The sequence below is a fragment of the Zootoca vivipara genome, chromosome 4 (genome assembly GCF_965207765.1).
Source record: "Zootoca vivipara chromosome 4, rZooViv2.hap1.1, whole genome shotgun sequence".
Lineage (NCBI taxonomy): Eukaryota > Metazoa > Chordata > Lepidosauria > Squamata > Lacertidae > Zootoca > Zootoca vivipara.
Window position 1 is genome coordinate 90,157,552 of NC_142587.1, and position 16,683 is coordinate 90,174,234.

General features: G+C 45.2%; 1 protein-coding gene across 3 annotated transcripts in view; it reads right to left on the bottom strand.

Annotated features, from left to right (window-relative positions):
- The window catches only part of LOC118085476 (Putative N-acetylated-alpha-linked acidic dipeptidase), a 49,201-nt gene that overhangs the window by 23,260 nt on the left and 9,258 nt on the right, over positions 1–16,683 (bottom strand). For all 3 annotated transcript variants that reach the window (XM_035116169.3, XM_035116170.3, XM_088668418.1), the window contains exons 5-9: positions 14,311–14,436; positions 12,936–13,122; positions 10,293–10,386; positions 3,501–3,599; positions 1,526–1,611 (exon numbers count right to left, since the gene is read on the bottom strand). In XM_035116169.3, coding sequence (XP_034972060.3) covers positions 1,526–1,611; positions 3,501–3,599; positions 10,293–10,386; positions 12,936–13,122; positions 14,311–14,436 — 592 coding nt within the window. The remainder of the gene's footprint in view (positions 1–1,525; positions 1,612–3,500; positions 3,600–10,292; positions 10,387–12,935; positions 13,123–14,310; positions 14,437–16,683) is intronic.

A 16,683-nucleotide genomic window follows, 5' to 3' on the forward strand; every position in this document is an offset into this window, starting at 1 on the left:
AGCTGGAGAAGTGCACATTTGGAGATGTGTGAATTTTGAAGGACGTCTGGTCTTTGGTTCCATGATGGAAGGAGGAATAGCAGGATAAAAACAAATAAATAGAAGTGGTTTTGACTAGACAGCCTTGCATGGCTCAAGACCTCGATATCTTTCAGAACATATCTGCAGAACATACCTACCTACCCAGACCCTTCAATCTGAGGTCCCTCTTCTGCCTCTGAGGGAAGATTAAAGGGTGCTGACAAGGGAGGGGGCCTTTTCAGTTGTGGCTCACTGCATGTCTAATGCTGTCCCCCCCCAAAGGCAGCAACCGGGCACCATCATTATTTTCCTTCAGCATCTTCTAGCAAGCATCTGATGGATTATGACAATTATGGTGTCTATGAAAGTACTTTTTTCCCACTGAATTTTTACTGTTGTTTTGCTGGATTTCATTTATAGGTTACTAGCTGGCTCTGCCACGCATTGCTGTGGCTAATTCCTGTGACTGCCCCCACCCTGCACTGATCCATGATGTATCCCACCCCTCCACCACCCACCCCCAGCTTATCCCTGTGATTCCCCCCACCCTGTCCCGACCCATGATGTATCATGCCCCCTCTTCCTTCCATCCCCAGCTCATCCCTGTGACTGGTCCCACCGTGTCCTGAGTCCTGACTTATCCCGTCCCCCCACCCCCACCCCCCACCCAGGTGAGTCAGTACCTCCATTCAGCCTAGTCTGTAAAGGCTTCGGCCTAGTATGTAAATGGGAGCCAAGGTGCTGTTGAGAGGGAAGGTTTTATAGGTGCAGTACCAGTGTAGCCACCGCTAGAGGGTGCTGGTTTGCAACCTCGTTCTTTTCCCAGAATGCATTTCCGTCTGAGTGGTGTGTTTTGAGACACGGGGTTTTACGTGGCACAGGTGTGACATCTGTCTTTGAAAACTGTTATGGGCTTGGCTTGCTCTCATATTCGCATGCAGCATTGTGTCAAAATTTGAATGCAATCGGTCAAGCGGTTTTGGTGAAACGTGGATACTAACAGACATGGCCAGTTTACATTTATATATATATAGATAGATTGAATGTTGCATGGCATTTCTATGTTCTTAAAGTTACTTTAAGGCTTTTTACATGAATGCCTTGTGAGTCAAGCGTTTTGGCTCGAGTGTTTGTAAACTTTTTTTGGAAGCCGAGTGCCTGACGCGGCTTCCAATTGAGTGCAGGAAGCTCCTGCAGCCAATCAGAAGCCATGCCTTGGTTTCCGAACGTTTTTGGAAGTCGAATGGACTTCTGGAACAGATTCTGTTTGAGAACCAAGGTACAATGGTATTAGGAAAAAATAGCATTATTATTATTAAAATAGGTGTCGGATCATTGGTCCATCTAGTCTGGAGGACTAGCTAAATTTGAAGGACTTCCTGGATCTCAGGTGAAAGCCTTTCTTAGGGGGCATTTATCATACTAACCATGCATCCTACCTCTGAACTACAACCCTTTCCCTGGCTTGATCCCACAGACAACATGAGCAAGGGAATGGCTTTACCTGGCTCTGTTGAACCTTGGAGAGTACCGATCACGTTGTAAATTCTTCTTACTTCTTTGATGCTGTGGACATGCATTTTGACTTTGCTAATGCAAGTGCAATAAAAAAAATCAAGTGTTAAATGTCAGGTTAAGAAATAAATGCACACTTTAGACTTTAAAGTCAGAATGGATTAGGGCTGAAATTCTGCATAGTTATAGTCCTGTATAAGTTATGAAATATCGTTTTCAGAAGGTGGATTTAGTTTTAACACCAGCCTTCGGCATGAGAGCCACTTCTTTTTGGACCCATGTGCTCATCTTTCTAGATGGAGTCCAACATGTGAGCATCCGTCCGTGAAACAGAAGTTGTTGGCAGAATGGAGTCCCCTTCCCTCTGCAGTTCCCCCACACTGCCCCACTCAAGGTGCTTTGAAGGGTTTGAGGGGACTATTTGATGCAGATCTGAGGGGAGGGGGGTGCTGTGTGGGGGCTGCAGAGGGAAGAAAGAATGCGGGAGTCCCAGCAGTGATGAGGTCATACGCAAAACCAGCAGCAATGAGGTCATATATATTTCCCTAGTGAGGGAATTCCAAAGTTGAGGGGCCACCACCGAGAAGACCATGTTTTTGTATCCGCTACTCTAGCATCTTCTACCGGTCAAAAAGAAGAAGAGGAGTTTGGATTTGATATCCCGCTTTATCACTACCCAAAGGAGTCTCAAAGAGGCTAACATTTTCCCTTCCCTTCCTCCCCCACACCAAACACTCTGTGAGGTGAGTGGGGCTGAGAGACTTCAAAGAAGTGTGACTAGCCCAAGGTCACCCAGCAGCTGCATGTGGAGGAGCGGGGAATTGAACCCAGTTCACCAGATTATGAGTCCACCGCTCTTAACCACTACACCACACTGTAGTGTAGGAACATGGGTGGTGCTGTGGTCTAAACCCCTGAGCCTCTTAGGTTTGCCGATCAGAAGGTCAGCAGGTCAAATCCCTGCAATGGAGTGAGCTCACGTTGCTCTGTCCCAGTTCCTGCCAACCGAGCAGTTCGAAAGCACGCCAGTGCAAGTAGATGAATAGGTACCACTGTGGTGGGAAGGTAAATGGCATTTCTGTGTGCTCTGGCTTCTGTCACAGTTTTCTGTTGCACCAGTAGTGGTTTAGTCCTGCTTGTCACATGCCCCAGAAAGCTGTCTGTAGACAAACGCCGGCTCCCTCAGCCTAAAAGCGAGATGAGAACTGCAACCCCATAGTCGCCTTTGACTGGACTTAACCTTTACCTTTACCTTTCTACCAGTCAGCCAGAAAGCTGGAGTACAAACACTGATCTTCTCAGCGGCTGCTCCCAGACTTTGAAACGCCCTCCCTAGAGAAGTTATTGACTTGCTCCCTCCTTATTGTTCTTCTTTCAGCAACTGAATATTTTTTTGTTCCAAAAGGATTTGGGGGAACTAACTGCTTTCCATTAAAGGGCTGGTGCTGTGCTCTGTTTTTATTGTAATTATTGGTATGTTTTGAACAGGTTTTATATATGCACATCATTTTAATTCCATCAATATTTAATTGCATTTTAATGACTGATTTTTCTATGTTTTTAGTGTTCTTGCATTTAGATAAAAGTTTCCTTGAGTCCCCGTCAGGGAAAAGGTGGCATATAAGTAAATAAATAAAGTTTAGGTATGTTCATACAAGTACAAGAAGGTAGTCTTAAGGAGGGATCTTCGTTTGGTCCCAAACAAAGAGGATAGACAGACAGCCTACATTACCCTAACCAACTAAACCTTTCTTATTCAAGTTACAGGTAGGTAGCCATGTTGGACTGAAGAAGTTTGCATGCACACGGAATCTCATACCAATGACAAACTTGGTTGGTCTCTAAGGTGCTACTGGAAGGAATTTTTTTTGTTTGTTTCGCCTTTCTTATTCAGTGTAGGTTCTGTGGCTCCATTTTCCTATTGGCCATTTACTCAACACCACAAGATTATATTCTCCTCCCACCTTTTTGAAGAACTGCCTTTGAAGCCTGGCCCAACGTTGTAAGGCACAGAGAGGTTTCCCTTCCAGCTGTCATCTGGCGGGGGTGGTCCTGCCATGTCCCTGTTGGGAAAAGATAACATTACAGTTGGCATCCATCCGAGAAAGAAGTAGGAGCAATGGTGTGTTCCTCCTTATAATATTCCGTAACTTCTAGCATGTAGGCTTTCAGAATATTTTTTTCCCCAAGTCCCTCTTTTGGCGCTTCCATTTTGTAGCTGCGAAACCCCAAAGGGTAATGATTGGCAAATAAAAATTGGAAGGCAAAAAGACTTCAGGCATAACCAAGCTTTCAAACTTGGTCGTGGGTTGTTTTGTCTTTCAGTCTGGAAGATCGCTTGCAAGCTGAGTTGCCACAGGGTGGAAGACCTTGTTTCCTAGAATGCCTTAGGCTAGAGATGGGTGATCCACTAGGAAGACCCACCTGCTGTGGAAGCATCAAGAGAGAAGAGGAAAACCCAATCCTACCAGCGACCATAAGGAACACAAGAACTTAAGAGGAGATGTTCTGGATCAATACAAATCCCTATCTAGTCTGGAATCATGTTCTCACAGTGACTGACCACATCATAGCTGCCAAGTACCCCGTTTTCCCCGGGAAACCCCCCGTTTTTACTTACCTTTTCCCGGTGGTCCCCCGTATCACTTCGCCTCCCGTTTTTCTCCATTATTTTCTCTTGCCAGCAGCCATTTTTTTTCCTGATTTGCCCTTCTATGGGCACAAAAAATGGCCGCCGCCGGCTTCAAAAGTCGCATCTACGCATGACCGGAAGTGCGTAGACACGACTTCCGGTGTCGTCGTCGGCCATTTTTGGTGCCCATAGATGGGCGGGCCGACACTTCCAGTCATGCGTAGAAGCTACTTTTGAAGCTGGCAGCGGCCATTTTTGGTGCCCATAGAAGGGCAAAGCGACACCGGAAGTTATGTCGATGCAACTTCCGGTGTCACACGGCTGCCGGTCCCGGATTCTGCAGTCTGGGACTTGGAAGGTAAGGACCACATGTCTATGAGAAGCCTCCAAGCAGGACCTGAATTCACCCTATTTGTGATTTCCAGCAACTGGTATTCAGAGACCTACTGCTTCCAACAGTGAATGTGAAACACAGTCAGCATGGGAAGTAGCCACTCTTAAGTCTTACCTTCCATGAATTTGTCTAATCCTCTTACAAAACCATATAAGTTGCTGGCCACCAGTACTTCTTGGGAGAGTGAAAGGAGGCAGTTTTGGAGGCATGGAACACCTGAGAAACAAGACCCTAGGAACCTCCAACACAGATTACTACAATGCACTCCTTGTGGGTCTGCCCTTGAAGATAGTTCCCAAGCCATAGAATGCTAATGCAGAACAGTGCACCATTTCCCCCTTATTATTTTTTGAAGGAAAATCTGGAATGCCAAAGCATGTAATGCAGAAACGAGCAAGGCAAAAGAAAAAGAAAAAGAAAAAACCTGAAATGAAAAAGTAACTTTGCGATTCCTGTATATATACAGTTTTCATATAAAGGAGGAGAAAACGAAGAAAATAACATAGGATTACAGCACACCAAAATAAGCTATATGGTTGCACATTATCTGTTCCAGTACTGTACAATAATAACCACTGGCCATATTTCCAATGAAACTTTTAGTTCCTTGGCCTGCCTTCTCTATATTTAATACTGTCAGTCATTTTCAACATAAATCCGGCTTTCACGGCCTATATCCTGCTCAATGAATCTCTGATTAATAGAGGATACTTTTCGTCTGTACTTATGGCTGATTGCTTATCTACGAACAGCAGTTGGCCAGGGTGGCAATCATTTCTCCATCTCCATCCAATACTTCACTTTTAAGATTGCCAAACAAGATAACCCACTGACTGTCTCTCCAGAGTGGTGCATGCTCTAGTTATCTCTCGCTTGGACTACTGCAATGCGCTCTACGTGGGGCTACCTTTGAAGGTGACCCGGAAACTACAACTAATCCAGAATGCGGCAGCTAGACTGGTGACTGGGAGCGGCCGCCGAGACCACATAACACCGGTCCTGAAAGACCTACATTGGCTCCCAGTACGTTTCCGAGCACAATTCAAAGTGTTGGTGTTGACCTTTAAAGCCCTAAACGGCCTCGGTCCGGTATACCTGAAGGAGCGTCTCCACCCCCATCGTTCTGCCCGGACACTGAGGTCCAGCTCCGAGGGCCTTCTGGCGGTTCCCTCACTACGAGAAGCCAAGTTACAGGGAACCAGGCAGAGGGCCTTCTCGGTAGTGGCACCCACCCTGTGGAATGCCCTCCCACTAGAGGTCAAAGAGAACAACAATTACCAGACCTTTAGAAGGCATCTCAAGGCAGCCCTGTTTAGGGAAGCTTTTAATGTTTGATGGATTTCTGTATTTTAATGTTTGATGGATCTCTGTATTTTAGAATTTCTGTTTTGTTGGAAGCCGCCCAGAGTGGCTGGGGGAACCCGGCCAGATGGGCGGGGTATAAATAATAAATTATTATTATTATTATTATAACTATCAGAACAGGAGTTAATCAATATCCTTTCATTTTATTGACATTGCTTCTTCTTCTTTTTTTTCTTTCTTTGTTTTTTAAAATACTAGCACACTTATATTTATCTTCAACTTCTGGAAATAGCTAGCTCATTCTTTTAGATAACAACTCAACAAGAGCTTTGTAGAAGCTTTTTCATGATAAAGACGTGGAGTTTTGGAAGGGACCAGCCACCAAACTCATTTCCATGTTTCGTTGGAAATCCTCCCTCCAAAACCCCACTCCCATTTATTTTATTAAGGGTTGTGTGTGTACTTCTGATTCTGCCATAATGTATTTCCTTAAGAAAATTCTGCTAGCGCAGAATGGAGCATCACAGAATGGAGTTAGCCTCACAAAGAACATGTCTCACCAGTCTTGAAATATTTGCACTCCTTCCCTATTAACTCCCAGGCTCAAGGTACCTCCCCCTCTCTTTAGTGGCCCGGGATCTTCACATCTAAGGGGGAAAACTTCTCTCTTTCACCTCCATATTTCCTCACACCATCAAATAAGGCCTTGATCAAAATTTAGTAATGTTCTGTTGTCAGAACTGCTAAGGCAGTGTGGTGTAGTGGTTAAGAGCGTTGGACTCATAATCTGGTGAACCAGGTTTGCTTCCCCGCTCCTCCACGTACAGCTGCTGGGTGACCTTGGGCTACCGGTAGTCACACTTCTCTGAAGTCTCTCAGCCTCACTCACCTCACAGAGCGTTTGTTGTGGGGGAGCAAGGAAAAGGAGATTTTTAGCCGCTTTGAGCCTCCTTAAGGGAGTGAAAGGTGGGATATCAAGTCCAAACTCTTCTTCTTCTTCTTCTTCTACTGCTGTGGCACCACTCAGATGGCGACTTCTCCCCAAAAGGGATAAATTGCCCTCCCTGTTTATGCCCTTTTGTGCCACAAACAACATCAGAACATAAAAAGTGTTGGGCAAAATACGCACCAACCGAGTGGCAACAGCGGCAGGGTCAACGAAATAACAAAGTCGTCTTCAGTATCTTTGCTTGCTTTTATTTACAATTATATACAACACACTCCTCTACTCCTTTCCTCTCATTTCACAATACATCACCACCACCACACCCATGAACCATTTGGGTAGCTTAAATACAGAATTCAAAATAGTCAATTACCCAATCACATTACAGTAAGCAAACCCTACCTTCAATTATTCAAATTAGCAAAAGCTCACAGGTGTGCTATCATTCAGAACAAGGTTACAAACACACATCTCTGTGTAGCACCATTGACCACATCAGTCTTAAAGGAAAAACCTAACAAAAAGAACCTGCTGGATAAGGTATTTTGCCCATCTAGTCCAATATCCTATTTTCACAGCAACCAACCAAATGTCTGTATATAATTTTTATTAAATTCTCTGTTTTACTATTTAAAGTACCGGTACTCATTTTTACATCCTTAAAATATCAATGACTTCCTGTCTTCTATTTCAATGGTACATTTTATATATCATGAATCCCTGCATATTTAACAGAAACTATACCTTTCAGCATTCCATTATTACATCCATCATACCTTATTTACACTGTTGAACTTATCTTAATGCTGCCAGCATTAAGTTATACAGCATTAACTTATACAGTTATTTCCCATATATTCAATATTTTTTTCCAATCTTCTCTAAATGTATGTTCTTCTTGTTCTCTTATACAGTCACACCTCGGTTTAAGTACGCTTCGGTTTGAGTATTTTCAGTTTAAGTACTCTGTGGACTCGTCTGGAACAGATTAATCCACTTTCCATTGCTTTCAATGGGAAAGTTCGCTTCAGGTTAAGTACGCTTCAGGTTAAGTACAGACTTCCAGAACCAATTGTGTACTTAAACCGGGGTACCACTGTACTATATGTTAGTCTGCAAAGCTGCGCAAATTCTGTCAACTTAAATTGCCATTCTTCTTTGGGACCTTGCTCGTTTTCCATTTTGGAGCTAACAAAACAGAGGCTGCAGTAGTGACATACATAAATAACCTTTTTTGACACCTGGGAATTTCAGACTGAATTATCCCCAACAGAAATGACTCTTTTTTTTGGGGGGGGGGTACTTTTAAACACTTTTTTTTATTCATTGTAGATCATTTCCCAATACTCTTTTACCCTTTTACAAGTCCACCACATGTGAAGATACGTTCCCTCAAACTCATTGCATCTCCAGCACTTATCTGATTCGGTCTTATACATATCAGCAAGGCTAAAGGTAAAGGTAAAGGGACTCTTAACCTAGGGGGTTGTGGGTTCAAGCCCCACATTGGGCGAAAGATTCCTGCATTACAGGAGGTTGAACTAGATGATATTCAGGTTCCTTCCAACTAGGATGGTCACTGTGGTCAATGTGGTTTTCTTCCTAACAAGCAGGTTTAGCATTATAGCTTAAACTGGGGCAGGGGGCAGTGCCTAGGATGGAGTTGCAGAAAAGGGGCTGGGAGTTACACAATGAACCACATACTTCAAGAATCCCAGACTTGCCGCAGTGATAATAAAGTTCACGATCCATTTAAGAAAAGAGGGGAATATGTTCTTTGAAAATATATTTGAGAACTTCATCTCCGAAGCTGCTAAGACAGCTCAGTCGGTAAAGCATGAGACTCTTCATCTTAAAATCATGAGCTCCATGCATTGCAGGGGGCTGGTCTAGATGACTCTTGGGGTCCCTCCCAACTCTACAATTCTATGAGTCTGTGACCTTTTTGTTCGCCATGTTAAGCACTGGTTTCCTCTCCCACCCCTTGACTTTCTCTCTTTTTGGCTCAAAGTTTCTGCCTTTGTAAGACAAGGAAAAGTGGGAAAAGGCTGAAAAACATGTACCAGCACAGAGTGTTCTTTTAATGGATTTTTTTTAAAAAAGAATGATCTCTCTTATAACTAATTGTTCTAACAGAAGGACTCTTTAAGTATAGTGCAGATAAGTCTCTTTCCCATCAGCTTCCTTGATGCTTGAAGTGAAATAGTTTCTTTTGAAAGCTGTTTCCCTGTTTTCTGACCACTCTCCTCCCTCCCTATTAATTTTCCTATAATTTGTAATTATTTGTTGCCCCACATATCCTCAGATAGACGTCTCCAACGTCAAGGAACAGGTCTCGGCCTGGGAACTATAACCTCGGCTGGCTTTGTCATGAGTTACTGTAACCTTTTGCACAAAATTGGACATTTAGGATTTTAACCAGCGTTAGCTTGCTCGAGATTGACGTCTTGGAGCCAAGCCATGCTCTGGAATCTCAATGGCTCTGCTCTGAGCCCTTTCAAATATAAACAAGTCACTTGGGTATATGTGGGTTCTATCTTGTTCAGTGACGAATGCAGGGCTTATCAGTGAATCGAGGGTGAGGTGTTTGTTTAACTGACTAGCCTGACCCTTTTTGTAGTGCTGGGGAAAGTGATAGTCGGTTGAGAAATGGAAAGCTTTGCTAGCCTGCATATTTATGCTTTTCACAGCCCTGCAGATCTTACCCCTATACCAAAATCAGGCTCTGCAAGAAGACGAACAATCCCAGAAGTGGCAAGACAAGTACAGAAATCACAGTTGATTGAGTCAAGATGCATTAGGGCAAACATCACATAGGAAAGGAGTTTGATATGTAAAGGTAAAGGTAAAGGACCCCTGGATGGATAAGTCCAGTCAATGGTGACTATGGGGTTGCGGCGCTCATCTCGCTTTCAGGCCGAGGGAGTCGGCATTTGTCCACAGACAGCTTTCCAGGTCATGTGGCAAGCAGGACTAAACCGCTTCTGGTGCAACGGGGCACTGTGACACAAACCAGAGCACACAAAAACACCGTTTACCTTCCAGCCACAGCGGTACCTATTTATCTACTTGCACTGGCGTGCTTTTGAACTGCTAGGTGGGCAGGAACGGGGACAGAGCAACGGGAGCTCACCCCGTCATGCAGATTCGAACCGCTGACCTTCTGATCGGCAAGCCCAAGAGGCTCAGTGGTTTATGTATCAGATATGTTTCACCACTGTGGAAGGGCAATAACTTTGCCTACCTGAAAGCAATATGAGGGGGGAGGGGAGAAACACAATTGTAAATAGACTGTAAGGTCCTTGGCCATTTTTTTTATATTGGCTTCAGGAGTAAACACTAGTGGCATTGCATATCTGTTGGTGCCCAGGCTGGGTGGGAGCGAGGTGCATAGGGTGAATGAAACCCGCCATGCCGGCCCACGAAGTTGATTGTGGAATCGACTAAACCTGTAAATGTTAACCACTGGGTGTGCTTACCTCAGCAACATCTCAGCATCATGGTAACCAATAGGGTGGACAGGAATGTTCAACTGAGCTGTCGCCTGGGCTTCATCGTAGCGGTAGGTGTACTCTGGGTCAAGGGGGGGGGACGAAAATATTGAAAATAATAATGAAAATATTGCTCGCTTATCAATCAATCAATTAATTAAGTTTCCAACGCAAGTACAGTGGTACCTCGGTTTAAGTACACAATTGGTTCCGGAAGTCTGTACTTAACCTGAAGCGTACTTAACCTGAAGCAAACTTTCCCATTGAAAGTAATGGAAAGTGGATTAATTCATTCCAGACAGCCCGTGGAGTACTTAAACTGAAGTGTAATTTACCTGAAGCGAACTTTCCCATTGAAAGTAATGGAAAGTGGATTAATCCGTTCCAGACGGGTCCGCGGAGTACTTAAACTGAAAGTACTCAAACCGAAGCGTACTTAAACCGAGGTATGACTGTATGCAGAAAGTCATCAGAGAGATGCCTGCACAACAATGGTTGTTGTTGTTTAGTCGTTTAGTCGTGTCCGACTCTTCGTGACCCCATGGACCATACAACAATGGTAAGTATAGATATATTAAACGAAAGCATAATTTTGGAGGGCCGTATTTCTTTCTTTAGGTGCAGGTAAGGATGAAAAAGTCCCACCAAGTTGCATAAAATTGTTCTGCTGGTTCTTTGCCTTCCATCACATGAATCCCGTGAGTTATCTTTTCAGCAATTCCGAGCTTCCATAAGTTCTTAAGCCACAATGATCAAAAGGCACATCATTTAAGTTCTTCCATTGTTTTGTGTGCAATAGAAAGTCTGGCAGCTAGCAGAAACCAAGTTAGCAGTTCCTTTGAATAGAAGAGTTTTGGAGTATCACCCCAGAAATTTAATTACAATATTGCTTATTTATGAAGGGCTTCAAACTCCTTGCCAACCAAGTTAAAAACTGCAGGTTTCTCACATAAAAGAAATCACTCAATGGCAGATGGTTTGGTACTGCCAATATAATTTGTTTACTGTGCTCTAACTTCATGCCATGCATTCCCAAAATTAGCCTTGGTGCCAGAGATAGGTTTCTAAAAAGTGCTGCCCCATGATTTCTCAAAACCCTTGTTCCCTTGTGAAAGGCATTTCTACTTTGTCTGCCTCTTTCTCAGAGCCGTTTAGAGTTTCAGTGAGTGCAGGGTTGGGCTTAGCTTATCAAAGTGAGGTGGTCATGGGCTTTTCTTCCCACTAAAAATATTTCTCCAGCATTCTGCAGTCTAGCCAGTTCCTTGCGCTTCCTAATTGGCAGAAAAAGCCCCAAAAGCAAGGATCTCTGCATTGAAGCTGGTGCATGATGGGAAGGGAAGAGGAGGGGCAACTGCTGGTGCAGATCTTTTTGCAACAACATCTGGTGGGCCACATCTTCCCCACCCCTCATTTCTAGAGACCCCTGGCTTCCTCTACCCCTGCATTCCCATAGATATAGATATGAAGGGACCCCTGACCGTTAGGTCCAGTCGCAAATGACTCTGGGGTTGTGGCGCTCATCTCGCTTTACTGGCCGAGGGAGGCGGCGTACAGCTTCCGGGTCATGTGGCCAGCATGACAAAGCCGCTTCTGGCGAACCAGAGCAGCGCACGAAAACACCGTTTACCTTCCCGCTGGAGCGGTGCCTATTTATCTACTTGCACTTTGACGTGCTTTCGAACTGCTAGGTTGGCAGGGACTGAGCAACGGGAGCTCACCCCGCCGTGGGAATTCGAACCGCCGACCTTCTGATCGGCAAGCCCTAGGCTCTGTGGTTTAGACCACAGCGCCACCCGCGTCCTCTAGATATAGATATAATTTTTATTAAATTTTCTGTTTTACAATTTAGAATGCTCATTAAAACATTGTTAAAATATCAATGACTTCCCTTCTTCTCTTTCCATGGTTCATTTTGCATATCATAAACCCCTGCATATTTTGCATAAACTAAACCATTTAGCATTCCATTATTACAACTATCAAAGCTTTTTTACACTGTTGAATTCATCTTAATGCAGCCAACGTTTCCAAGTGTACACAATTCCCCTCCTTATATTCAATAAGCGTTTTCCAATCTTCTCTAAACGAGTGTTCTTCATGTTCTCTTATTCTATATGTTAAGTCTGCAAGCTGCACATATTCCATCAGCATAAATTGCCATTCTTCTGTAGTTGGGACCTCGCTCGTTTTCCATTTTGGGGCTAACAAAACACGGGCCACAGTAGTGGCATACATAAACAAACTTTTCTGAGGAATGGGGGGGGGGAAACATTCCCAGATTTTCCCAAGCAGAGGAAACACCGCTAATCCAGTTGAAATCTGGGATACAGAAGTGTGATTATAATCCACTTCTCTCCTTTCAAACATATATTATCTCATGGCATTGTTTTGCCATTTTCCCCAACCCTCAATTAACCACATTTCAGATTGTATCCCTCTAATGTAGGCACAGGCGAACTCGGCGCTCCAGATGTTTTGAGACTACAATTCCCATCATCCTTGACCACTGGTCCTGTTAGCTAGGGATGATGGGAGTTGTAGTCCCAAAACATCTGGAGGGCCGAGTATGCCTATGCCTGCATACAATGGAGGAATGCAAAATAAAGCCATGTGATTTTCAGTCTCATTCACCTTTGGCAGGATACCCTGGTGTGAGGGGGTCCCCAGCGCCATCCAGAATCAGGACATTCCCACGCTGAGCTCCACCTTCGGGAAGATTCCACCCTACTGGGTAAGGCTCTACTCCAGGGGCACAAGAGTCAGCTGGGTCGGAGTATAAAATGACCCCCTTGGCTCCAGCAGCAGCAGCATTCTTCACCTGGTGGGGGGGGAATCACATTGATGCTGCAGTTAGTTTGTTCCTTTGTGCAAAGGTGAGAGGTTGCCTCCATATGGCACAGCCTGGTAGTTGCCAGAGATGGCCAGGTCAGGTCCAAGCCCTGTTCAGCAGCCTAGTTGCTGCTCTGCCAAAGCCTGGCAGTCAGGAAACAAGCCTTTTAAAATAACATTCTGTGCTGAGTTGCCAGGATACAGCCTAAGCCCCTGCCCTCGCTGGTCCCATCCACATAGCTCCCCCAGAACACCTCTTTTGGGGGGGACTGACACTGGCCTTTGTTCAGCCAGCTTTGGCTTGGCTGGCTGAGCCCTGGCTGAGCCGGGATCAGCAAGCTACACCGGCGTGTCATTGGTTGAACTGAGGTTGGAGACTTAACGCTGGCAGAGCCAAGAATCATCTGTCTGAGCTGGAAATCGGCTGCATCCTCAACTATTGATCATGGGGAATCTGGACATAGGATGGCCCCCAAAGCCTGAAGTCCCCAATGTGGTACTGGAGGGGCACCATAGCACCTTTGCTGCCTCCAAAGTTTACCTGACCCTCTCATTTTTTATCTTAAACATATATGCTTGGGAGGTGTTTTTTTGTTTGCTTGTTTGCGGGATTGCTTCGTGAGTTATGTTTCTGTTCAAAGGGGTGCAGGGTTTTGTTGTACAGTGGTACCTTGGTTCCCGAACGGCTTAGTTGCCAAACAAATCGGCTCCCAAAGGTGGCAAACCCAGAAGTAAGTGTTCTGGTTTGCAAACATTTTTCGGAAGCCGAACGTCTGACAAATGGACTCCCGGAATGGATTAGGTTCGAGAACCAAGGTACCACTGTACTTGTTCTACTGGTTTTGAAGTGTGTGCAGCTGTTTTGCTTGCTATTTTAGAGAGAGGGTTTTTTTAGAATTGCCCATTTTCTTTCTGTGAAATGGGTATGTTTGGGGGGCATGATCAAAGTGCCCCCAGGCCCTCCTCTATGCTAAGATCCCTCCTTCACAGTTGTTGTGTTAGCCTGAAAAAAAAAATCCAAATGGGTTTCACACATCAGTATTAAGTTACGTTCCGTAAGATTCTGCCTTCATAGATGCTGTGTTAAAAATATAAACACCGCTCTCACATTTGGGCAAATTCTGTCTGTGTGCCAAAGCGGCCCCTACACACTGAGATGGGTTATAACCACCATTACCTTGTTTCCTCTGAAGATTTTCCCATATCTGGCAATGGCAATTTTCCCAGAGCAATTAATTCCGAGATCTCGCTCTAACCTGTGGAAATCTTCTATGCTTCCATAGTTCACGTAAACCAGATCTCCCTGGGGTGTAAGAACAAAAGAACGTAAGAAGAGCGCTCAATAGCAGAGGTTTAGTGCTCAATTCTGTATTACTTGCACAGATCAGAAGGTCAGCAGTTCGAATCCGTGCGACGGAGTGAGCTCCTGTTGCTCTGTCCCACCTAGCAGTTTGAAAGCACACCAGCGCAAGTAGATAAATAGGTACTGCTGTGGCGGGCAGGTAAATGGTGTTTCTGTGCGCTCTGGCACTTGGCACAGTGTCCATTGAGCCAGAAGTGGTTTAGTCCTGCTGGCCACATGAACCAGAAAGCTGTCCGTGGACAAACGCCGGCTCCCTCGGGCTGAAAAGCGAGATCAGCCTCATTGTCACATTTTACTGGACTTAACCATCCAGGGATCCCTTACTTTACGTTACCTTTGCTTGCACAGAACACAGATATGAGCACTAAACTTGCACTAAGTTATATTCTGCTATATTTCCGGAATTGGTTTTTGTGGCATCTGAAAGCTCAAATGCAGAGAATAGCAGGGAAACTTCGGAGGGAAAATAGAATATGCTTCTGTGTTAATGCAGCCAATATGATGGCATTGGAGAAGCAGCAGAATACAAACTAGAACACAATAAATCTACCAACAATGCACTATTCTTGTGTCAATATCAAGGGCTCGTCCATGCCAGTTTGCCCTGCCATTTCCCCTGGGAAAACCTGTGGTTTAGCACTGAATCGTATAAATGGCATTGGGTTTCCCCAGATTGCTGTTTGTTCTGAATAATAATAATAATAATAATAATAATAATAATAATAATAATAATAATTTTATTATTTATACCCCGCCCATCTGGCTGGGTTTCCCCAGCCATTCTGGGCGGCTTACAACAGAAAAATGAAATAAAATAATTAAACATTAAAAGCCTCCCTAAACAGGGCTGCCTTCAGATGTCTTCTAAAAATCTGGTAGCTGTTTTTCTCTTTGACATCTCAACGAGGGAACCGTCAGAAGGCCCTCGGTACTGGACCTCAGTGTCCGGGCAGAACAATGGGGGTGGAGACGCTCCTTCAGGTATACTGGACCGAGGCCATTTAGGGCTTTAAAGGTAAGGACCAACACTTTGAACTGTGCTCGGAAACGTACTGGCAGCCAATGTAGATCTTTCAAGACCGGTGTTATGTGGTGTCGGCGGCCGCTCCCAGTCACCAGTCTAGCTGCCACATTCTGGATTAGTTGTAGTTTCCGGGTCACCTTCAAAGGTAGCCCCACATAGAGCGCATTGCAGTAGTCCAAGCGGGAGATAACCAGAGCATGCACCACTCTGGCGAGACAGTCTGCAGGCAGGTAGGGTCTCAGCCTGTGTACCAGATGGAGCTGATAAACAGCTGCCCTGGACACAGAATTGACCTGTGCCTCCACGGACAGCTGTGAGTCCAGAATGACTCCCAGGCTGCGCACCTGGTCCTTCAGGGGCACAGTTACCCCATTCAGGACCAGGGAGTCCTCCACACCTGCCCGCCTCCTGTCCCCCACAAACAGTACTTCTGTCTTGTCAGGATTCAACCTCAATCTGTTAGCCACCATCCATCCTCCAACCGCCTCCAGGCACTCACAAAGGACCTTCACCGCCTTCACTGGTTCTGATTTGAAAGAGAGGTAGAGCTGGGTATCATCCGCATACTGAGGAACACCCAGCCCAAACCCCCTAATGATCTCTCCCAGTGGCTGCATGTAGATGTTAAAGAGCATGGGAGAGAGGACAGAGCCCTGAGGCACCCCACAAGTGAGAGCCCAGGGGTCCGAACACTCGTCCCCCACCACCACTTTCTGAACGCGGCCCAGGAGGAAGGAGCAGAACCACTGTATGACAGTCCCCCCCAGCTCCCAACCCCTCTAGACGGTCCAGAAGGATGTTATGGTTGATGGTGTTGAAAGCCGCTGAGAGATCCAGCAGGAATAGGAACCAGCTCTCACCTTTGTCCCTAGCCCGCCGGAGATCATCAACCAGTGCGACCAAGGCAGTTTCAGTCCCATGATGAGGCCTGAATCCCGACTGAAAACTGCCCAGAGTTTTTCAGCCAACAGCAGTTTCCCCAATATCAGCTATATGCCCAGAGCAGTTCCAGGGGACTGCTTCTTCCTAGGGAGCGCCAAAAGAACCCACATATCTTTTTCAAAAATGTATTTCTCTGACAAGGGACAGATCTACACTTGTGGTTTTTAATGTTAAGGTAGGGTTTTGGGGGGACAACAGAGGATGAGATGGTTGGACAGTGT